General features: G+C 37.6%; 4 protein-coding genes across 4 annotated transcripts; 3 read left to right on the top strand and 1 right to left on the bottom strand.

Annotated features, from left to right (window-relative positions):
- Positions 1-471: 471 nt before the first annotated feature.
- Positions 472-9,427, top strand: LOC114355869 (myosin-VIIa). Its single transcript, XM_028308907.1, has 11 exons — positions 472-761; positions 1,433-1,690; positions 2,321-2,505; positions 2,802-4,009; positions 4,082-4,323; positions 4,416-5,252; positions 5,325-5,663; positions 5,736-5,950; positions 6,030-8,353; positions 8,441-8,937; positions 9,149-9,427. Exons 1-11 carry the CDS (start codon positions 738-740, stop codon positions 9,347-9,349), a joined length of 6,330 nt encoding a protein of 2,109 aa, XP_028164708.1. The 5' UTR covers positions 472-737; the 3' UTR covers positions 9,350-9,427.
- Positions 9,428-11,475: 2,048 nt separating this feature from the next.
- Positions 11,476-13,310, top strand: LOC114355870 (inactive peptidyl-prolyl cis-trans isomerase shutdown). The gene is made up of 4 exons (XM_028308908.1): positions 11,476-11,608; positions 11,685-11,988; positions 12,069-12,268; positions 12,350-13,310. Exons 1-4 carry the CDS (start codon positions 11,559-11,561, stop codon positions 13,137-13,139), a joined length of 1,344 nt encoding a protein of 447 aa, XP_028164709.1. The 5' UTR covers positions 11,476-11,558; the 3' UTR covers positions 13,140-13,310.
- Positions 13,311-13,496: 186 nt separating this feature from the next.
- Phb1 (prohibitin 1) lies at positions 13,497-15,441 on the bottom strand. The gene is made up of 5 exons (XM_028308909.1): positions 15,303-15,441; positions 14,930-15,019; positions 14,506-14,667; positions 14,158-14,339; positions 13,497-14,069 (listed from the first exon to the last, which is right to left on the bottom strand). The coding sequence occupies exons 2-5, from the start codon at positions 15,015-15,017 to the stop codon at positions 13,677-13,679; spliced, it is 825 nt and encodes a 274-aa protein (XP_028164710.1). The 5' UTR covers positions 15,018-15,019; positions 15,303-15,441; the 3' UTR covers positions 13,497-13,676.
- A 2,130-nt stretch (positions 15,442-17,571) lies between these two features.
- On the top strand, positions 17,572-19,946 carry LOC114355848 (uncharacterized). Its single transcript, XM_028308879.1, has 4 exons — positions 17,572-17,712; positions 18,492-18,656; positions 19,041-19,170; positions 19,776-19,946. The coding sequence occupies exons 1-4, from the start codon at positions 17,626-17,628 to the stop codon at positions 19,904-19,906; spliced, it is 513 nt and encodes a 170-aa protein (XP_028164680.1). The 5' UTR covers positions 17,572-17,625; the 3' UTR covers positions 19,907-19,946.
- Positions 19,947-23,758: the final 3,812 nt, after the last annotated feature.

The raw sequence follows: 23,758 nt of genomic DNA, 5'->3' as shown, positions 1-23,758 counted from the left end.
GTTCCGCCTTAATGGCAATAAATAAGCAGCCTTTTTTTTTATTTCGAACGGGATAAAAAGTATCCTATGTCCTTCTCCTGGCTCTAAACTACCTCCCTGACAATTTTCAGCTAAATCGGTTCAGCCGTTCTTGAGTTATAAGTGGAGTAACTAACACGACTCTTTTATATATTTCCATGCAGAATTTTCAATGATTATAATAATGTTTTTTTCACTGTAAGACTAGTTTCATAAAGTTATTCAGAAAGTTTCTTTAAGCATTATCATTAATGTTCAGATGTTCAAAGCTGTGTGATGATTGAAAGTAAAATTTAATATTCCTGATTTATCTAAATAGTGGCATTGAGAATAAATCTTAGCACTGCTCATTACAAATTTTTGCCCATTTTTAACTTGGTAGTGATAAAATTAATAAAAATAATTTATTTTTCGAAAAACGTATGACTTTTGACAAGTATTATAGTACCCCTACTGTAAATAGGCTAATCATTATAATCACATTGATTGTCTACAAAATGTTAATTGTTATTTCAAACAGGGATATCAATTATTATCTGATATGATATTAGAATTCTGTACCTACATGATTATCACGGAATATTTGTGATAGGCCACTTATCTTCTGATAATATTGATAAGTGTAGCAGTCTTTGTATGGACGTACGACGCGTATGTGAAAGTAGTTTTAAAAATGTTTAAATTTTTGGTGAGGTGAATCTCAATAATTGTGGTTCGAGATGGCTGATCGTATTCAGTTAGCCGTAAGTAAATTATTTATGCTTTGTTATTATGTTTGTTCAGATGACATGTTATCTACTTTGATTATTTGCGTATTTTTGAAGATGTAAAACAGCGAATGATAGCGGCGAAAGGACGTGGTCAAATTATACTATTGCCCGCCACTGTCCAATGACATGCATTTGTGCATGCATCCATATATATTTTTTACGGCCTGATTCGTCCTCGTCTTGCACGGCTGTTATAAGTAATTTGTTCGAATTGAGCAATTTCAAGATTTTTTTTATGCATAACAAGGCAGTATTTACCTATAGGATATTCAGGAATTGCCAATACTTACGGGAAGGCAAGAGTTACAGCAGGTTCTGTAATGCGCCCTGAATCCATCTTTTTATAATTTATAAACCTTGATCTACATAACACGTAGGTAACAAGTAGATTATTATTTTGTCATATCATCTTACGAACCGTAGATTATTCTATAAGCTCTCTTTTATAATTTTATCTACGCTAATAAACTCTTAGGGAAAGGGTATTCCCCTACTTATATCCGAGGTATTTTTTTTTATTCTATCTGCGCTCATTACTTCTTATATCTGCGCTCATATAAATACATCTTATCAATCATGATGTCCTTAATACTATCGAACTTTCACTATGCAAAATCGTATTTAGATCTCACCTATCATTTCAGAATCTCGTTTGGCTGAAGCCAGAAGGGAAAAGCGAGTTTGACATCCCAATAGCGGTGAAAGTTCTCCAAAGTTCGGCTGAACAGATCAGGGTGCAAGATGACGATGGGAATATCTCCACGGTGGCCATCAGCAGGGTTCTCAAGCCGCTGCACGCCACGTCGGTATCGGGGGTTGAAGACATGATCACCCTTGGAGAACTCCAGGAGTACACAATCCTCAGGAACCTCCATCTGCGGTACAACCAGCAACTTATTTACGTAAGTGCTTTTAGCATTTTTGTCGTAAATTCAAACCAATTAGCTAACTTACAGACAGAGTAATACAGACGGACTAATTTGAACAAGTTTATCTAAATACAGGGTGTTCTATTTAACCACCTCTAGTACCGTAGCTTGTTTAAGTAATCCGTGTTTTGGTACATACTGAAACTTTGGCGATTGTTTGTAGTACCAGTAGTACTTAGGTAAATGTGGTAGATTGGTCAATAGCTTAGATACCTACCGAATTGTTGTGTCCTAGTTAACTCTACTATACCTAAATAGCCAAAGAAATGCGTAAATAAACATTCCACATAGAGCAGTGTTTATTTAATGACAACTGCAATCGCAAGTATGGTCCTGATAAAAATCCGAAGATGTATAACAGACGCCATTCTTATCAATTTATTGAATCACTGTCGTTTGCGATATATCGATAAAAACGTTGACGAAATTCTCTAATATTAGCAAGTTACATACGTAACATAATCTCTACTTATGTATCATAACTTGTTTCTTTTATGACTCATAAATGTAAATTGATTCAAGTGTATTGAATCTTCAACAGATGGACGCCTGTTGGTGATCGCAGAATTATGATCGTTTCTTAAAATATGCTTTTCATTCCAGACATATACAGGCACAATGTTGATAGCCATCAACCCTTACGAGATACTGCCCATCTACACCATGGATCAGATACACTTTTACCAAGGGCGAAGCGTGAGCGAGGTGCCGCCACACATATTCGCTATTGGCGAAAACTCGTACAGAGAGCTCATGGACACTGCTTCTAATCAATGTATCGTCATCAGGTAATTAGGAAATTAAATAAATGTACAGGCACTTATTTACCCTTTTATATAGGTAATAGCGCATAAATGAATAGGTTCCTGTGGCAGTGAAGAGCTGTCACATTAAATTTCTGAAGCACATCTCTCTCATAACTCTGACGTTTACTTTACTAATATACAGGTGATATACAGGTTGTGTTCGCACATCTCCACCACCGCAGAATCTATGTCAGTCAGTTATGCGCTATATCTGTACAAAAGGTAGTTTTTATGAATCGAAAGCTTAGCATTTTTACATAATATTTTTGTTGTTAAAGTGGCGAGAGTGGTGCCGGCAAAACAGAAAGCACAAAGCTTCTTCTGCAATACCTCGCTGCTGCCAGTGGGAAGCACTCATGGATCGAACAACAAATACAAGAAACAAACCCAATATTAGAAGCGTTCGGTAACGCCAAAACCGTCAGAAACGACAACTCCTCCAGATTCGGGAAATACATCAACATATACTTCAGCGGCAAAGGAGTAATAGAAGGCGGTAACATAGACCAGTATCTATTAGAGAAATCAAGGATAGTTTCTCAAAATAAAGGGGAGAGGAATTATCACATTTTCTACTCTCTAGTAGCAGGATTGTCAGCTGAAGAAAAGAAAAGGCTGGAATTGGGCAGACCCGAAGACTACACCTATCTAAATTCTGGCAGTATGCTCACTTGCGACGGCCGCAATGATAGCCTAGAGTTTGCTGATATACGATCTGCGTTCAAAGTTCTCAACTTCCCTGATAAAGACGTTTGGGGACTCTTCAGCTTGCTGGCCGCCATTTTACATATCGGCAATCTAAAATTCAAATCCTTCAACTTCAACAACATTGAATCTTCAGAAATTTCTGATGCCGTCAATGCAGGCAGAATTGCTACTCTTCTGGGAGTGAACAAGTCGACGCTGTGTGAATCGTTGACCAGGAAAACGATTGTTGTCCATGGTGAAAAGATTGTCTCCACCATCACCATATCTTCAGCTTTGGAAGGCAGAGACGCGCTCGTAAAAGCCATTTACGGGCATATCTTTGAGTACATTGTAGAGATGATAAACAAAACACTTCACAAAGACCAACAACTTTCCAGTGGATCTGTAGGAATTCTGGACATTTTTGGATTCGAAAACTTCGATTCCAATAGCTTTGAACAGCTGTGTATAAACTATGCAAATGAAAATTTGCAGCAGTTTTTTGTGAGACATATTTTCAAACTTGAACAAGAACAATACGAGAAAGAGGGCATCACCTGGACTAATATCAATTATGTCGACAACCAAGAAAATCTTGATATGATTGGGTTGAAGCCAATGAATCTGCTCACTCTGATTGATGAAGAGTCAAGATTCCCTAAAGGCACTGACCTGACACTTTTGTCCAAATTGACGACTAACCACAGTACAAGATCTTGTTACTTATCTCCAAAATCTACGCATGAACATCGATTTGGAGTTAAACATTTTGCTGGTGATGTCTTCTACAATGTTAAAGGTAAGTGATGCTCGATTTGTTGAGCAAGGTTATTAATTTTGATTAGTATTCAGTTTTTATCTCTATTTTTAGGTTTTCTGGATAAAAATAGGGACATGCTAACAACGGACATCAAGGAGATGATGATGGACTCCAGCAATACATTCCTAAAGAATTTGTTCATCGCAGAGACTGCGCCAACTCAAAGCGGCCGCAAAGTTGTCTCTTTGAGTTATCAATTTAAGACTTCACTAGATGCCCTAATGAAAACTCTATATGCCTGCCATCCGTTCTTTGTCAGATGCATCAAACCAAATGAAATCAAAAAACCAAAAGTGAGTATTTTTAATCTGATACTGATACTTCTTAGACCAATTAATTTTACCGTGTGAGTGCGACCAAAAACAAAAAAACAACTTTTTTTTAGCTCTTAGATCGCGGTTTATGCGTTCGACAATTGAGGTACGCGGGTCTGATGGAGACCGCGAAAATAAGACAAGCGGGATACCCCATACGCTACTCGTATGCAGAGTTTGTCTACCGGTACCGCCTCATAGTGCCCGGTATACCACCGGCAGAAAAAACTGACTGCAAGAATGCCACGAAGAAGATTTGCAGCGAAGTTTTGCCAGACCAAGAATTTCGACTTGGGCACACTAAAGTATTCCTCAAAGATTCACATGATGCTATCCTCGAAGAATTAAGACACAAAGTACTTATGACTGCAGTTATCAAAGTTCAAGCCAATGCAAGAAGGTTTATCCACAGGAGAAGATTCCTTAAATTGCGTGCTGCTGCTATATCGATACAGAAGCATTTCCGAGCTCGAGGATTCAGGAAGAGGTATCTTGTGATGAGGAGAGGGTACCTGCGAATGCAAGCTGCTATAAAGTCCAGGCAACTAAGAAGGACTTTCGTCAACTTGAGGAAGTTCTTTTCGAAACTGCAGGCGTGTTCTAAGGGTTTCCTTGTAAGAAAGCTGATTCACGACAAGGGTGTGATCATTCGAGCAAAATTAAAAGAATTTAAAAAGGAGAAGGATGATGAAATAAGATCTGGTACGTCAGAAGCTAAGGCGGCTGATAATCATGAGAAGAAGTATAATGAACTTATGAGATCAATATGGATCATCAAGGACGTTTCATTAGAGGGTAATGTTCAGAACGCAACGGTGATTGATGATAGATACGTTGATGACGTTTTCGGTTTTTTGAAGGATACGACGACGCCTGCTGGCACAGTGAGGGGTACAGGTTTCGGAGTGGTAAGTATTTGTTCACAGATACTTCTACCCATTTTATTACTTTTCTTTTTTTAATTGGATAATTTTTTACAGACTACAACGGCTAAGCCAGAGATAACGAGCGTCATACCCATACCACAAGCTCCAGACGAAGAGCCATTCGATGAGTTCAACTTCAGAAAGTTTGCAGCAACATACTTCTTAGGCAACTTGAGCCATTTGTATTCCCGAAGACCACTCAAACATTCTCTACTGGACTTGCCGTCTCCCATAGACAAAATAGCTGCTCAGGCGCTTTGGATAACCATTCTGCGATTTATGGGTGACTTAGCTGAACCTAAATACGTAGATGATAAGGTTGATAACGTTCCCGTTATGTCGAAATTAACAGATACGATTGGACGCGCCTTCCAAAAGACTAAAGAATTTGAAGTAAGTATAATGGAATCCGAAATCAACAAAATTCATAGGCAGAATTTCTCAAATGTAATTATTTTATTGCAGGATATTCTAATGAAGGACAACTACCAGAGCAACCCAAAACTGATACAGAAGACTCTGAAGCGTCAAACCAAATTGAATGAAGAATTTATGAAGAGTTTATTAAATGATGAAGTTACCAACGATATGTACAGCTCTTGGCTAAACTCACGACGAAGTACTAACTTAGAAAAGTTGCACTTCATTGTCGGCCATGGTATCATCAGAAAAGAACTAAGGTAAATTGATTGAACAAAGTTAAATGGATACAGACCTCTTTTAGTCAAAGCTATAATTTATTCTTCTAATCTTTTCCAGGGATGAAATATACTGCCAACTATGTAAACAGCTAACAAATAACCCATCCAAAGCGTCTCATGCCAGAGGCTGGATTCTTCTATCGCTTTGTGTCGGTTGCTTCCCGCCTTCGGAGAGATTCGTTAAGTATTTACGATCTTTCCTGCGCGATGGACCTCCAGGCTATGCACCATACTGCGAGGGAAGACTCCTACGAACCTTCAAGAATGGCACCCGAACCCAGCCACCAAGTTGGCTTGAATTACAAGCCACTAAAACAAAGAAACCCATCCTATTAACTGTCACATTGATGGACGAATCAATGAAGACTGTCCAATCTGATTCAGCCACGACATCAGAAGAAATATGCCAGCAAATAGCTGACAGCATCGGTTTGACTGATACATTTGGGTTCTCATTATACATAACACTGTATGACAAGGTACTCTCTTTAGGAAGCGAGGGAGAACACATTATGGACGCAGTGTCCCAATGTGAGCAATTTGCGAAAGAACAAGGAACTCCAGAGAAGAGTGCACCATGGAGATTATTCTTCAGGAAAGAGGTGTTCACGCCGTGGCACAATCCAAGTGACGATCCAATTGCCACCCATTTAATATACTGTCAAGTAGCAAAGGGTGTTAAATTCGGTGAATACCGATGTGACTCAGAAAAAGACTTAGCAATGATAGCAGCTCAGCAACACTATATCGAATATGGCGCGCGTATCGACCCCAATGTATTACGGAAAGTTATTGTCAATTATATACCCAACCAGTTCATTCAATCAAACGATGCTGCACTAACTAAATGGGAACACCTGGTCACAAAAGCTTTTGAGTCCGCCCAGAGCGTTAAATCGAAAGTAGACCCCTTAAACTGCAAGGAAGATATCGTTATTTTTGCAAAATTGAAATGGCCCATGCTATTTTCTAGATTTTTCGAAGCAGTTAAAATTAAGGGTGAGAATATAAACAAGGATATAGTAATTATCGCAGTCAATTGGACTGGTGTTTACATTGTGGATCAGCTAGAGCAAATACTCCTCGAAATATCATTTTCTGAAGTGACGTATGTAGCATACAACGAGGACCCGGATTTCGAAAATTTGGGAAGAATCACGATAAGGACTATTCAACAAGAAGAGTTCGTGTTCCAGAGCATGGATGCGAGCGAAATGAGTGCGCTTATCATTTATTTGATTGATGGGCTGAAGAGACGTTCCATTTATGTTGTTGCCCAAACTGATTCTCAGGGCTACAGTGATGCATCCTCGTTCTTGCAATACAAAAAGGGTGATCTCATCACTCTCTTGCAAGACTGCACCGGAGAAACACTAATGAACTCCACTTGGGGTCACGGTATTTGCAATGATCAAGAAGGTCTATTCCCAACAGAACAAGTGTATATCTTACCTACTATGACAGCGCCTTCTAGTACAATACTAGAGATATTCAAGAAGGGCAACATAAATAACGACAGAAAGACTCCTTCCAAATATAATACTATTCAGAGGAAACGTATGCATACGCTTGAGAAGTTCGCCAAGGAACACTTCAGAGAAGACATTGATATAAATACCACTATATCTCGACAGTCGACTTTGACTACTGCAAAGAGAGCAGTGGCTCCTGATCTGTGGGCTCACTCTAGAGAACCGCTCCGTAGACCACTTTTGCGGAAGTTGCAAGATGAAAATGTTGCTAAAATTGCGGTCGCAGCATTCTTTGGTATACTGAAGTATATGGGCGATATGCCAGCTCCGAAAGCGAGGACTGCCACTGAGTATACGGATGAAATATTCAGAGCACCTCTAACGGAGCCTGCGCTTCGCGATGAAATATACTGCCAGATCATGAAACAGCTGACGAATAACAGAATTCAGCTGAGTGAGGAACGTGGCTGGGAACTGATGTGGCTGGCCACAGGGGTGTTCTCTTGCGGACAATTGTTACAAAAAGAATTAGTGGAATTCTTGAAGACCCGCCCGCATCCAATAGCTAAAGAATGTTTAAAACGACATTTCAAAATACAGAAATGTGGATCTAGAATCTACGCCCCTTACGTCGTGGAGGTAGAAGCTATTCAGCACAGAAGTATGCAGATATACCACAAGGTGTATTTCCCTGACGACACCGATGAGGCATTCGAGGTGGATTCTTCCACGAAGGCGAAAGAACTATGTGAACAAATAACTGGCCGACTCAGTCTGAAGAATAGTGATGGGTTCAGTTTGTTTGTAAAGATTGCAGATAAAGTATTTTCCGTACCAGAAAACTACTACTTCTTCGATTTTGTGTACGAGTTAGTGGAATGGATGAAACAAACCCGGCCTGTACGAGGCGGTAAGTCTTAGTACCTTAATGTTTGGGTCATGCATCTTTTTTTTAGTTTTGTGTATTTAGTTGACTAATATTAATATTTGTTTACAGCTGGAAGCCAAGTGCAAATGAACTATCAAATATTCTTCATGAAGAAACTCTGGATAAACACTCTTCCGGGCAAAGACAAGAATGCTGATCAAATCTTCTACTACCCACAAGAGTTGCCCAAGTATTTGCGGGGATACCACAAGACGTCAAAACAAGATTTGGTGGAATTGGCGGCTCTCGTCTACAGAGCTCGGTTTGGCGGTGATCAGACATTGCTCCCACAAATAACACAAATGCTCGAGGATTTCATACCTTCTGACATGGTTAGGATACAAACGAACTCCCAGTGGAAATCATCCATCAACACTGCTTACTTACAACAAGGCAATATGACAGCAAATGAAGCGAAGGAGAATTTCCTAAAAAAAATTTATCAGCTGCCGACTTTCGGTACTGCTTTCTTTGAAGTGAAGCAAACTTCTGACCCCTCGTATCCAGAAATGGTTGTAATAGGAATCAATAAAAATGGCGTCAGTGTGATTCATCCTCAAAGTCGGGTAAGTTAAATTAATTCTTATATTTACATATGAAAAAAAAAAAACATACTTTTAAACTTACCGCGTGTGACCGCGTTGTGTCGCCATCTTTTCCTTGATTCCAGAAAACTTTGCTCAAACTATGATTTTCATATTTTATCTATGGTTTAGTTTTTGGTTGTCTACCCTCATAAATCTAGCCTGGCTAACATTTTTAATTTTTATTTTACAGGAGGTCCTCGTAACGCATCCGTTCTCTCAACTCTCTAACTGGTCTTCTGGCAACACGTTCTTCCACATGACGATGGGCAACATCCTTCGCGGAACCAAGATCCTCTGCGAAACGTCACTTGGATACAAGATGGACGACCTCATATCGTCATACATTGCTGTTCTGAGACAAACGATGGCCTCAAAATCAAAAGCTCAATAAAATTTTGTATTAAAAGAAATGTAAATTAGACGTAATATTTGTATCTAAGTAATAAAATTAAAATAGATCCATACTTATGAGTTTTTTTAATGTAAATGTATAAGATCAATCGGCCTACCCAGGGCCGTCTTTAACCTATTAGGCCCTGGGCACTTAAAGATCAAGGGGGGCCCATATTCGTCTGGAGAAAGGTCTTTTGAGTAGACAGGGGCCCCCAGTGTTACCAACTTAGGGGTTTTCCCCCCAGATTTAGGGGGTAAATAAGTGAGATGGGATTTTTTTAGGGTTTTTTTGACTCTTTAAATACATATTTTTAAATTTTTATTTAAGGCGATTTTAGGGGGTTTTGACACAACTTTAGGGATAAATATTTTTGAGAGTTGGTAGCACTGGGGGCCCCCTCGATCGCGGGGCCCTGGGCACGTGCCCAAAGTGCCCAGTGGGAAAGAGGGGCCTGGGCCTACCTAAAATCTACTAGATTAAAGCATTTCCATAAAAAATAAAAAGTAATTTGCTCGAAGCTATAATGGATACATCTATAATAAATATTGTTCTTCTTCTTCTTTCCTGAACGAACGATAGATGTCAATGTCAATTGTCAAAACTAAACTGTCAAAAACTTTCATGGACTTTACTTTATTCGGAAAAAAAGCGCGGGAAACGTCGGTTTGTTCGGTCGTCTTTTTTTTGCTCTTTTGATATTTTAATTATTTAAATAGTGTATTGTATAGGATCAATTGTAAAATAGTGTGTATATTAATTATTTGTATATATTTAATATAAGTAGTGCTAAAATTCCGGTTTATTGGTAAGTTTTTCACTTTTATAAAAGTTNGCTTCCTTCCGCTTTTTTCTGTTAGTTTTGAGTCCCTGATTCTTGCTCCGACAGTACATCTTAATTTAGACGTAAACAAGGATGATCACAATGCTGATATTAAATTTAGACAGATATTAGATGAGAACTGGCATGATTGGCATCATCTTTACTGCGATGCATCTAAACACTCACCAACGGGTCACGTTGGAGTTGGCGTATTCCATCAACAATACCGAATTTTACAACAAGTTAAACTTCCTCCTGAGTCGTCTGTTTTTACAGGGGAATGTTTTGGAATATTTAAATCCTTAGAGTATGCGCTTCTTATGAAATTAGACAAAACTATTATTTTTTCCGATTCTAAAAGTGCTTTGCAAGCATTATTAAAATTTCCGTTTAAGAGTAATACCAGTTATCCTGTTATCATGGAATGCAGACAATTATTATATAAATGTCATTTAAACGGTTATTCAATACATTTTGCGTGGATTCCTAGTCATAGTAACATTACAGGAAACGATAAAGCCGATAAACTAGCCAATGAAGCGATTGAATGTGGAGATATTTATCCTTATACTAATTATTGCCATGATTTAACAGCAGCCCTTCCCAAAACTTATCTCAGGTCTGCCTGGGAGGAGAATTGGGAAGTGACTAGTCAATCTAAGGGGAAGCATTATAAGCTTATTCAACCATCTATTCCTTTTAAGCCATGGTTTGCTAAAATGAATCTTTCAAAAAGGGTTACTACTACTTTGACAAGAATGAGACTTGGACATTTGTGCACTCCAGCACACTTGGCCAAAATTCATGTTATAGACAGTGATATGTGTTCCTGTGGGTCTGATGTGGGAGATATGAACCACATATTTTTTAATTGTTGCCTTTATGACCGTTCCTCTTTTATTAACTCACTTTTATCCATCCATGTTCCTTTCCCTACCTCTATCACTTGCCTCTTAAATTCTAATGATTGTAATATCTATAATATTCTAGCTGCATATATTACTCATAATAATATTAAGTTGTAAATAGTGTATATATTTTATTTTTTAATATGTAAATACTTGCTTTTGTTATCCTTATCCGCTATAAACAATGATCCTATCAAATAATCCTTTTGTTCCGTTTCCTTCCGTAATTTTTAATAATTCGTTTCCCTACCTTTTAACCTAATCCCACCCTGTCCAAACGCAATGTCCGCAAAACCAAACGCAAAACATACGCAAACGCAAAACTCAAGATCAAGAACCCTGTCGTGGCTAAACGCAATCCGCGAGAGCCAGAAAGAAGAAAAAAAAAAAAAAATACTTTATTCGATTTTGTTGCGCTCTACAAAGCAAGTAAAAAACTCGAATTATTATTTGTTTGTGAATGAAATAACTATTAAAAATGGAGGAAAAACCAACTACGGTTCCATTGGAAGATGGCATAGATTTGAGGTACTAGCTGCGGTGAACATTATTGTGTTTGTTTCTTCGACAAAACATTAGCCCTACCCTCTTTTATTTTTTCTAGAGAACTTATGACTACTGGTTCAGTAATTCACATAAACGAAGTATATGATGAGGCTGAGCCATATACAGATCCAGACCAACCAAGAGCTAAGCATATTGACTTCATTGGGCAACCTGTGAAAGATTTCAAAGAATTGGAGAAGACTTTGAAGTCAATTGATGAAGATGGTTATGTTAAAAAGAAAATTATCGAAGAAGGAGGTGGCATACCATTGCACGATGGTAATACAGTCTCAGTTGCCTTTTCTGGGTACTGGGAAAATGAGTGTGAAGCATTTGATGCACGCAGCCTTCATAAACCTTTGGTTTGTATGAAATCAATAATGTCTATGGCTTTCAAATTATCGCTAATTGATTATTTACTTAGTTATATTCGTTTTTTTAGGTTGTAGATTTGAAAGAAAATGGTTTATTACCTGGTTTACAAATTGCTATCAAGTCTATGTTAGTTGGTGAAGTGTCCATATTTCTCTTCACGCACCATCTTATGTATGGAGAAATGGGTATTCCTCCACGAATCAAAGCAAAAACCAGCTCTGTCTTTTATATAAAACTTGTTAAAAGCATTATTACACCTAAGGAGGCGTAAGTGATAGTTATGAATGCTATAATATAATATTTAAAAGGCAAGGGAAAATTATAATAATGAAACATGTTATTTTTCAGACCTATAGACTTCTCAGAGCCCAACATGTTTCGTCGAGTTGATCGTGAAGTTAGATTATTACTTTCCTCAGGGTGGTCATTGTACAAAATCAACAATTATTCAGCAGCCATAAGCGTATTTAGAAAAGCAGTAAACCTACTTCACAAATGTCGCTTGGCTGACGAAAATGAGGAAAAATTACAAGAAAAGTTACTAGTAAAATCGTACATAAATCTAGCATTGTGCTATAATCAGACTAAACAGCCATTGAAAGCTTGTTCGGCTTGCAATGAGCTGAGAAGGTTGAACAAGCTTTGGAACAATCCTAAAGTTCTTTTTATAAATGCTAAAGCATTAAGAATGATTGGTCAGTTTGATTGTGCTGAGAAAAGATTAAAAAAAGCTCTCCAATTGGCCTCCGACAAAAACAAACACAATGTTTTGGATGAATTACAGCTACTCAAGAAGTCACAGGAAATGTGCAATCGAGCAAAAGTAATTGAAAGAGCAGCATTGACTAAAAAAGACATAAGTGATGAATTCAAAAAAGAAGTTGATAATCTAATAAAGAATTTCAAGGAAAATTCAGATTTACATAAGCTAATGATGCCACATGGTTTAAATATTTCTGAAGTTGAATATATAAAAGAAACTTGCATAAAAGAAAATGTTTTTTGCAGAAAGGTAAAGAATGAATTTCCGTTAGAAAATGACGATCAACAGCCTTCTTCATCTGAAGGTAAAATTAATGAAAGATATGCATTAGATAAGTTTGAAGATGTAAATGAAACAGATCAAAATGAAGAGTAAGTGGAAATCACATTTCAAAAATAATTATTAAGCTTGTGTTTAAATGAGTTGCTCTTGATTATTATCAGACTAAAGTTACTATCTAGAAATCAATGTTTCTCTGCCATAAAAAAGGGTTAATATTATATTAACTTGATTTTTGTAAAGTTTAAGTTTTGTTACAATAATATTATGTGAAAAGTATACAAATAAAGTTAATTTTGGACTTTCATGTTTTAAATTTCATAGAACTTCCCTTTCCTATAGAACCCACATTACATTTTAAGAATTTTATGAGGTCTATTATGTAGACTGGTTACTAAAAGACAAAGGTCAACAAAAGTATAGTTTAATGGATAATTACAATTTTTCATATTAACTAAATTAATGACTACAACCTATTGGTGGAACCAGCATTAGTCTCTCAAAATGCAACATACTTAAATATTATTTTGTGTAAGTAAATACAAATGCAATTGTACAGACCAACCAACCAACCCTTGTAACCTTAGAACACTGCTGCGAAGTTGTGTCAACTTCATAGAGATGATTTCAAACTTAGTTTTGAGTTGGGAGGTTTAAGAGAACATTTTGGCCTTGTGGTAGGTAAGTAACATTGCGAGACTTCGATAGTTGGTAGGCGATGTCCTCTGCGGCTTCAATACGACGCAGCTCGACTAAACCTTCACCAGCCTGACCGAATGACTTGGCAAGTAAGACTGCAGCCTGGGCGTCACCCTCAGCTGCGATAACGGCGGCTTTTTTCTGTTGTTCGGCTTTCTCTACAAGGAATCTCGCTTTTTCGGCTTCCTGCTGTGCCACTTGTTTCAACTCTACAGCCTGTGTGAACTCCTTGCCGAAAGTCAGATGTGTAATTGAAATGTCATCTAAAATCAAACCGAACTGGCCTGCTCTCTCCGTCAGACTTTCGTTCACTTTTTGTGAAACAACCTGAAAAAGAAAGTCATGATTTTAGAATAATAATATACTTGATGTATTTTTAATCAAACGTTATGTTCAGTAAATGAATATTACTGACCTCTCTCTGTGTGATAAGTTCTCCAGCATCAAACTGTGCTACTACTGCTTTTAAAACTTCAGATGTGATTGATGGAAGAACTCTTTCATCATAGTCAATGCCCAGAATGGTGTAGATTCTGGGCAGCTGATCAGGTACAGGTCTGAATAGGATACGGAGGGTGATGTTCACATTCTGAAGATCTGGAATAAAAGAAACAAGACATGAGATTTGACATAGTTTCTTATAAGATGATTATGGTTAACTGGTAGATACAGTTTGTCTTTCCCTTTGCTGTATGATCCAAGGTGACTCAACAAATTCACTTGTTTTTACAATTTAAAATATACTGTGTAAATTGTTACGTACCTTTGCTACCAGTCACGGTTGGCACATTTCTGGGTCTGGATCGGATGTCAAAAATGATGGGCTTTTGCACCCAGGGGATGAAGAAGTGGGTGCCTTCTCCCACTACGAGGTTCTTGACACCAGCAAATCTATCGAAGATGACAGCTCTGTGACCTCCATCAACTGTAATATGCACATTTTTTATATGATGAGTAAAATTTACAATAATAATGGTCATAAATTGGTGAAATCATATTTGTATTTTGATGAAACAACTTACAATATTTGAATTTCTTATTCTTTGAATGTAGCTTTTTCACAAATGCACAACTAAAACTAAAGTTGTATCCAACAATAAGTGTTATTTAATAAATTCCTTTACATTATTTCTCTTGGTAACTAAAACTATGTGGGTTTTGTGTTATACACATTAGGATATGCTTACCATTGTATAATGCAGAGTTCACTACTCCACCAACTAACGCCACACCCAAGCCAACCTGGCCAATACGGTTAAACAACTGCGCTGCCATATCTGGAAAATGTTATAAGATTCTTATACGAAACTGAACTGATAACTGAGGTTAGCACCAGTATTGGCCTATTCTTACAACATTTCACATAATATTGAATCATCTCAAAAACTAACAGTTTCGCTTCAGCATTCAATAAATAAAAGGCATTTGCATAGTTAACTACTATTTAACTAAATAATTACGTAAATACTCGTAAAATAATGCACGGTATGTTACCTAACCTCAAAAATTTTTAGTAACTTTTGCTTTTACTAAAATGTTAGATAGCGTTTGTGCATTTACCTCAAATTGTAGGATTTATGTGTGTTTTAATCTAACTTTAGTGTCTTTGTTGAAAGTAAATAAATCAGAATAAAAATTAGATTCCAAACTGCACGAAAAGACCAGCGGTGCACAGATTACTAAAACTTAAGTTTTTAAATGTCAGATAGGCAAAGACATTTATGGTTTAGGCAAATGTAATTTGGCCACTTTAGTTTTAACCATTTTTCCTTTCTAACCTTGACTAGGATTTTTTTTAAATCATGAATACTATTAACTCCTTAATTATGGCTGCATTTATTGATTATTTAGTACTAGAAAGTCATTACTTACTTGCAATTACCGCTATAAAATCCATGAAGGCTCTCATTCACTTTTACATTATTAGACAAGTCAGGGGCTCCCACAGCAATAGAATTCAGTTCAGTGTGCGGGATCCAGAAATGCACGATCCCGCACATTCGCTTCGCATCGCTCGAACGGTACGGACGTGCGCTCCGCCTCGCCCGCCCGCTCGCATGCGCTGCGCTCCGGGTTCCTCTAGCTTATCGCCCTCTCTCGGCGAGTCTTGTTTCTGTGGTGTTTTTTCTCAATTACGTGGCTTGCCCGCGGCTGCGCTTGGGATACCTAACGGTGATAACGAACAAGCGTAGTTAAACGCCTTTCTAAAGGCGGTTCGGTTCGATTGGGAGCGACCGACAGTGCCTTTTTCAAGGCGCTGAAATTTCCTGCCGCCGCCGGTATATTAGGCTGTGAACCTTGGCCTCCTGGAAGGCACGTTTGAGAGGGTGAGGCGTTCCTCCTCGCCCTTGAGACACTCGGTTTCACAGTCTTTTCACTGCCGGGCGTGACCCCCCCTACCCCTNCTTTCGAAATTCAGAATAAAAGCTTGTTTTTAAAAAAGTTTATTTTTATTGCATCGATCGCCATCGATCGTTAGGGTTAAGTAAGGATGAAATCTCTCTAACAAACTTGATAAATTAAATGAAAGGAACACCATGAAATCTTAAATTACCTATTTTAATTGGGCACAGAAAATTGTATGGTGTGGTAGTAAATTATCGAAAAGAATTCGAAAATCTTCGAATGCAGTTCGAACTCTTTCTTTAAAAAAATTAAGGAATGTTTTCCTTCAGTAAAATTTTCTATCTACAGTATTAAGAGTAGGTAGGTACTTTCCCTCCAGGTGTCATTACAAAATTCCACCCTGTATAAGTAAATAAGATTATAATATACTTAGTTAAGCAGCATGCCCAAGTGCCCAAGGCGCTCGCTGAAAATCAGTGCAGCCACGATTTTAGTTGGAGGGTTAAACCTCCATTATCAGCCCAAGAAATCCTCAGTGACTAATTTCATAACTCATGTAAAAACAATTACCTAATAACGATTATCGATCAAAAATAAAATATTAGCATCCATCGGTGTTCCGTGGGACATTTAATTTACAAAGTAAATGATTGCTCATTGGAGTTATTGCATAATTGCGCCACCCAGTGTCGGACCCTCAGCACGGTCCGATTATATCCCCTTCGGTGTATTTGTTTATTTTTCGTTCAATTACCATCTGTTTCCCGCCATTAACTGAGTGTTTGCGCTTAACTAATAGAGACTGCAGGAATATTATTGACATCGCAAATCGGTTAAATTAATTTTGAATTGTTAAGATGGAGTTCAGTATTTTACTATGCAAGTGTGAGGGCTTGTTTCCACTGAGACATCCCGTTTTTTGCAGGATCGCATTTTCACGTACCGCTCTGGTACTTAGACAAAGATCATGAACTTTAGAAAGAAAGATACATTTATTACAATGGACATCACACAAATGCAGGAAATTACATAAACATGACAGTGGCACATAATAAAGGAAGAAAAAATAAAAACAAAGTAAATTGAGCAGTGCCACCCATTCACAAGTCTTAGTAAGATGCCCACTGCAATGGGACCCATAAGCTTTACTATGAATCGTTCCTGTAAGTTGGAAATCAACCGAAATTGAGTTACAGATAGGTAACTTTCAGATATCAATTTTTAAAATGGCTGTTTATTCCAACATTAATTTTACATACAAGCTAAATCACGTTATATTTCCACAACATTGTAAATCGTAATAATAATATGTTTGACTGCCTAGTCTAGATTATTAAGAATGCGCTTGAATAAATCTTGTGATGCCAAGTCAATGCACCCTTGACATTGTACCTATCGGGGTTACTGGAATTATCTTTGTAAATAACTGTGTCTGTCCCTGCCAGTATTATTTATGATTGTTTAATCATTTGCTAAGTAAGTGGACAATAAGAGTGTTGTTAGTGCGCGTTAGTGTGTTTTGTGAATCACTTATAAAATGCACGTAAAAGTGCCTGAGGTCAAAAGGTGCTGTTGCTGTTTACCACTCCGCTATGGGATTGTGGTATTTGGACTTATTAATGTTGTAAGTTTTATACAATTATACATTATCTTCAATATTATAATATTTAACCAACTCAGTAGCATATAGAGCAGCAGCTAATGTAAAATCACTGTGTGATTGCTCCTAGTTTGATGAGTAGGACCTATTGCAGTTAATTTAATAAAATTGATTTCCACAAATACAAGTACGATTCTATGCTTTGGAGGGCTCACATTCCTACTCATAAACCTGACGTGATTGTGCCCTTACCTCTCTTACCTCTGGTGTGATAAAAGAAAATGGAGCTCGAAAGAGAAGCCTACCTCTACCTACCACGAAAAACTCTCGACTCGAAAATCGTTCGCCAGCCTTCGAATTCGATAATGTGACGATTGGTTTCGTGCTACCATTTCTCACATATGTGAACTTTACATCACGTTCACAGGGGCGCTGTTTAAGTTTTCATACTAAATCTTTCGATGGCGATTCGAAGTCGAAAGTTTTTCATGCTAGAGGTACTGTAATGTTTTCTACGGTCTATGTCTCTAAGTCCAAAATGATGTCTGACATTTCTTATAACACCCGTTACGTTCAACGTCTGTTAAACTTGAATCGAACTGTCTAAAGTGAGAATCAAACCCACGATCTTTCGCTTTCCGGGCGACTGCTCTTCCATCTGAGTTCCTACTTAGACACTGGATGAATCCGTCGAAATTTTCAAGTGTGGCCAGCGTTTGTTTCATCACTATTGGGTGTACTTATTACAAGTTACTTAGTTTGTTAGTTGATTGTTAGAATTAGTTGCCTACTTTATGTTCCAGCTGCTCTCCCTGCTAGCTGTAGCGTGCCTCGTGGTGGCGACCGAGGTGAAGCGCTCCACGTTGACTGACGGCTCCTCGCTGGAAGTCATTACGGCGACCGTGCTGTACAGCATACTGGGAATGGGCGTCATACTCAACATTCTACTGCTGGTTGGAGGGAGTCAGGTTCAATATATTTTTTATGAAATAATGTCATTATCAGTCATTTTTACAGTGGACATACTTTTTGTAGGCAGGCAGGATGTTTCTACTTATCTAGTTGCAAAGTTCGGGCTATTTACAATTTCGACACAAGAGATGGACACAAAATTAATATCACTAATATATTTCGTCATCTGGACACGACAAGAATTTAACGCGTACTTAGTTGGTAACCACATCAAAGTGATTTAATGAATGTTGAGTTTCACCAACTGGACACACGTCTGTCCAGTCTCTAGTGTAGAGTTGGTAATTAACCCCAAAGTTCGAAGAATTCTGTCACCATGACGAACTGCTGTTCATCACATAATCACATCAATACTTACCAATGATTCTTTGATATTTCAGAAAGATATATCAATGTTGCGTCTCTACAACTATTACGCGGTGCTGACTATCGTGGCCGCGCTTGTGCCTTTGATTGTCTTGCTGTCCCGAAGACAGTATGCGGACGTTTGTGCTGGACTGACGGCTGTAGGTGAGTTAATTTTATCATTTACATTTATTTTATAAAGATTACTTATGTTTGCAGTTATAGAACGATGTTATAAGTTGGTAAGAGAAGGGCATCCTTAACGCTGTATTAATATAGCTAATAACAAACTACATTTGATAACAACAATACTTTTTTTAAATAACTTTAAAGTCCTGAATATGTTGGTGTTATAGGCTGGTTTCACCTCAATAAAATAGTGTAGCTCGGCGGGGTTCGAACCTGCGTTATTTTCTATCTCGATTCGGTTATTCCGACACCAACACCGACACCGTTGGTTAATAACTGTCGCGAGTTCCAATTTCGAGTATTGTGTATCCTTTTTACCTCGACTTTTTGTTCGCTCGTTTCAGCCAAAAGACTGCTGAACAAAGGCCTCCTCCAAGCATTTCTTTAACGACCGGTCTTGCGCTGCCCGCATCCAGGCACTTCCCGCAACCTTCACCAAGTTGTCGGTCCACCACTAGGGTGGCACCATCGAGAACTTTTTTGCCCCAACGGCCATCAGCTCTACGAACTATGAGCCGTGCCCATTTTCACTTACTCTTATTTTACAGTTTTACTTACTTTTATTCTTTAACCCCTTACAGTTACGCAGATGTACGTCAGCATTCTAGTAAGGAGTGAAGTCGTGAAGCTTGAGAGGAAACTTCTGGACCCCCAGCAAGTGTCTGCCAACTCCGAAGTAATTGATACACCAGATACAGATACGTTATTGTGATATTTCTATGAATTATTTTAATAAATAATTTATCTTAGTACCTACGTGTTTATTTTCAAAAGATTTATTACCTTTATCTACCTACTGCGATCCCGAAATTTTCCATCGAACTTAAATCTGTATTATTATAAAGAAGTAAAAATTTAGCGATTAAGAATTCTTAGAAGCCTTTAAGTAGTAAATACTTGCTAAGTACTTACTACATTACTGGAACTGCTGATCCGATAGATAATGAAATGAAATTATCCATAAAAGGGTAGATTTACTTTTAAGGAATATAAAGTACCTATCCAAGCGAAGTTCTCTGTAGTCCTTTTGTGACAACCAGCTGATGAAAACACGAGTAAAAGCTTAGTAATAAATAAAAATTCCAATAGTATTTCTTGGAATCGTTTGCAAGCATCCTGCATGATGTATGACTGTCGAGCATTCAGATATTAATGTCTCGTTATTTAGCTTTCAAAACTACGCATTGAAGGCGGCTCCTTTGAGGCTCACGATCACGCTCCCGTAATAACGACAAATTATTAAAAATAAGAAGTGTTTCCACATTTCCACTTTAGGGAACACAGGTGGATGCCCTCAGGGTATCCAGTCGTGACTTACTCTGACCGTGCATTGTCAGGATACGTTGGAATATGAAGAAATTCGAGCAACAACATTGGACAAAGGAGCGGCAACTATAATTGGGACCGCACAATTGGCAATTACTTAATATACACAACTTGCCAACTAATTGCGGCTGGAGGAATGTCTACGCAAATTGGTATCAAGGAGAATATGCGAATTAGTTTGCAAGTGGGACAAATAGTTGAATCTGTCGATATGACCCAACTTTACCTAGGCACCTACTTTTGAATAAGCTTATTAGTATTTTTAAACTTGCCTAAAATTGCCGATGTTTATATCTAGAAGATCTAGTCCCAAGCTTTTTTATTGTTATCTAATTCTGAGATTTATAACTAATTATATTTTATTTATGAAGCTTATTCTATGCTTACGCTGAGTACAAACGTATCGGTTTGTATTTTATTACTATGAATAAACAAAACTTAATTAATGATTTTCAGATACTACTTCATGTACTACTTGCACCCAACTTGTAATTTAGTGCGTTATTATTGTAATTGGCTATGTTTCAAAAGGTAAATACTTAAATTAATATAAATTCGTGATCGGCGTTCATTGAGGAGCTATTCCGACGTCCGACATCTATCATTGGGCTCTATCCATCTTTCTTACACTTACCAAGATGCTGCCATGAGCGAAAGCAACAGATATAGTCGAAATTCAAAGATTGGGTTGCAGAGTTGGACCCCTGTGCCATCTGGTAGACGGATGGGAGAGATGTGCATGTGGATTGAGTGATCCTTGCTTCAATCTTAACAAAAATCGAGGAAGTTTTACTTAAAATATGTTAAAACATTGTGATGAAGTTTAAAAATTTGTTAAACCTAAGATAAAAATGTTATGGCCAATAAATAGGAGCACTCNAGAAGTGGAAAGGCTTTATTTTCTGAAATAAACATGTTGACGTATTCTTAAAGCGTGCGGTATGAGTGCTCCTATTTATTGGCCATAACATTTTTATCTTAGGTTTAACAAATTTTTAAACTTCATCGCAATGTTTTAACATATTTTAAGTAAAACTTCCTCGATTTTTGTTAAGATTGAAGCAAGGATCACTCAATCCACATGCACATATGGGAGAGGTCGGAAAACCGCAAGCGGTGGGCGGGAAAGCCGACCTGTCAGGGCTACCTACTTTTATTTCTGCGGGGTCGGTCAGCAGCGAACGTGTTTTTACACAACTGCCACTATACGAAACCAAGCTGTTAGTCGATTAGTTATACTCGTATGTAGGTACCCATCTCTTTTTGCCAATTGAAGATTTGGATATTAAGCATTTTCTTTCAGTCGTTATTGCAGGTTTGCGGTGACTACCTAAATTAATTAAAACCAGACTCCGGTAATTACGGCTGGAGAATAAAAAAAATAAAAAATTGATTGATCACAGAATTGATCTAACTGACTACGTTTGTACTTTGTACGATTTAAGTAGGTATACAAGTTTTTTTTACATTTTACTATTTACTTGTCCCGGTTGGGATTCGAACCCATAACAGAAGTATTAGAGGTTTAATAAACGAATTATGTGATCTTTATTCATCATCAATCCAAGCCCTGCATAGTCAAATTTATTTGAATATATATTTTTGTACCATTATTATTAATCGAAGAATGGGCAGTTGTGCCATTACAACTAGGTACAGCAGATATGTAGTTAGTTACGCGTCGTTAATGGTTAGTAGAAAAGTAATTAAAATTTAAAGCACTCAGTTTTTTTCAGGCTATTTTCAGTAACTCACCCAGGCACTGAAAAGCTCTACACAGGTAATTAACAATTAAAAATCCGGTGTTTCACACTTTATTAATTAACATAATTGCTTAATAACCACAATCGGGCACAATGGAGTCGACGGCGTCCATTTTGAAAAACTACGGCATTAAAACGCCACTAAGAATTCTTGTAGAGCAAAATGCACTTATTAGCTGTAGAGGGCGCGAGTTCTGCTAATGGCTGCCATTCAGGGCTGAATGGAAACGTGAAATTGCCAACAATTATACACTCCGCAATGATAACCGGTGGATGCTTCTTCGACAAACTACGGTGGAAACTTGTCTGTAAGGCATTTTAATATTTTCCATTTTTCACGTAAGCCCCACCCTAACGGAGGTAGAGCATAAGTATCTCATTGTTATGTACTTAGGTTTATAACAAGCTATACCTAATATTGTAATGGTAAAGTCTACATTCTTCTACATCATTATATTAATAACTCATTTGTTTTATAAATGGGAGATGTATGAAATAGATTGTCAGAAAGTTTAACAGTGACTTCAGGCATCCAAGAGGTCGAAATTCCAGGATTTTTAATACAACATAAATTTTCTATAAGAACAATGAAAATAAATGGAAGGAATGTATACTGAAGAGAATATTCGACGACAAATATTGAGTATTTTAAAGAAATGCCTATTACTAATTACTTTCTTCGATTGCAGTATCGAAGCAGTAAGGAAGTCTTAATGAATTTAGACTAAAATAATAAAATATGTGGAGAATGTTTAATTTAGACAAAAGCTTATATTACAACACAGAATAAACAAATTTCAAAACTATTACGTTATTTTTCTTGACCATTTTCCCAACAATTCCAAAATCTAGTTACAATCTCAATATATTGTGAGCGAGGCGCGCGGGCGCGGGCGGGTGACGTCACAACATGGCCGCAGGTAGGAGCGGAGATAGGATCCGGTCATCCTGCCCATTTCCGGTCTTCACGCGGCCGTGACGCTTCCGGGCACGCGTCGGCGACGTTGCCGCCTCGGACCTCGAACGCTGGAATAGACAATAGAAATAAAATGTTAGGTTGAAAAGTTGAGATAAACTAAGTTTTCCTATCAGTATACAATTGTATCTAGCTTTAATCCTGAAACTGTCTTATTTCAGGATGTAAGCGGTGATAAAGAGTTCATTGTTTAGGCAAGCCCTACTTCTTCAACATCAGTGTGCTTACCATGAGTTTACGTTAGGTGTGCTCGCTAGCGAGAACGTCAAAAAACTATATGAAGATTTTATTTCTTGAAAGTAGCTGCTAGGGGCGCTGCACAATATGTCATACATTTAAATGTCATTTTTTTACGCAGTCGCTAGCGAGCACACCTAACGTAAACTCAAGGTAAGCACACTGCTCTGAAAACTTTTTTCTCAAGATGCATTTTATATTTTTAACATATTTTCATACATATTACTTTATATTTACTTAATTATTTTGTAATAAAAGTAGG

Source organism: Ostrinia furnacalis, unplaced genomic scaffold, assembly GCF_004193835.3.
Source record: "Ostrinia furnacalis isolate ACB-3 unplaced genomic scaffold, ASM419383v2 OfSCF2566, whole genome shotgun sequence".
In the NCBI taxonomy this organism is placed as follows: domain Eukaryota; kingdom Metazoa; phylum Arthropoda; class Insecta; order Lepidoptera; family Crambidae; genus Ostrinia; species Ostrinia furnacalis.
Note: the sequence above shows the minus strand (reverse complement) of the source record. Positions and strands in the feature narration are given on the sequence as shown.

What these genes read in the sequence shown, in the direction of transcription:
- LOC114355869 (XM_028308907.1), top strand. Translation starts at nt 738, where the DNA reads ATGGCTGATCGTATTCAGTTAGCC. An exon ending in CTGATCGTATTCAGTTAGCC is followed by an intron (nt 762 to 1,432) that starts GTAAGTAAATTA and finishes CTATCATTTCAG; the next exon opens with AATCTCGTTTGGCTGAAGCC. An exon ending in TGTCTTCTACAATGTTAAAG is followed by an intron (nt 4,010 to 4,081) that starts GTAAGTGATGCT and finishes CTCTATTTTTAG; the next exon opens with GTTTTCTGGATAAAAATAGG.
- Phb1 (XM_028308909.1), bottom strand. Translation starts at nt 15,017, where the DNA reads ATGGCAGCGCAGTTGTTTAACCGTATTGGCCAGGTTGGCTTGGGTGTG. An exon ending in GAACTCTGCATTATACAATG is followed by an intron (nt 14,668 to 14,929) that starts GTAAGCATATCC and finishes TGCATATTACAG; the next exon opens with TTGATGGAGGTCACAGAGCT. An exon ending in AACTTATCACACAGAGAGAG is followed by an intron (nt 14,070 to 14,157) that starts GTCAGTAATATT and finishes TTTCTTTTTCAG; the next exon opens with GTTGTTTCACAAAAAGTGAA.
- LOC114355848 (XM_028308879.1), top strand. Translation starts at nt 17,626, where the DNA reads ATGCACGTAAAAGTGCCTGAGGTCAAAAGGTGCTGTTGCTGTTTACCA. An exon ending in TATTTGGACTTATTAATGTT is followed by an intron (nt 17,713 to 18,491) that starts GTAAGTTTTATA and finishes TTTATGTTCCAG; the next exon opens with CTGCTCTCCCTGCTAGCTGT. An exon ending in TGCTGGTTGGAGGGAGTCAG is followed by an intron (nt 18,657 to 19,040) that starts GTTCAATATATT and finishes TTGATATTTCAG; the next exon opens with AAAGATATATCAATGTTGCG.
- LOC114355870 (XM_028308908.1), top strand. Translation starts at nt 11,559, where the DNA reads ATGGAGGAAAAACCAACTACGGTTCCATTGGAAGATGGCATAGATTTG. An exon ending in GAAGATGGCATAGATTTGAG is followed by an intron (nt 11,609 to 11,684) that starts GTACTAGCTGCG and finishes TATTTTTTCTAG; the next exon opens with AGAACTTATGACTACTGGTT. An exon ending in ATTATTACACCTAAGGAGGC is followed by an intron (nt 12,269 to 12,349) that starts GTAAGTGATAGT and finishes GTTATTTTTCAG; the next exon opens with ACCTATAGACTTCTCAGAGC.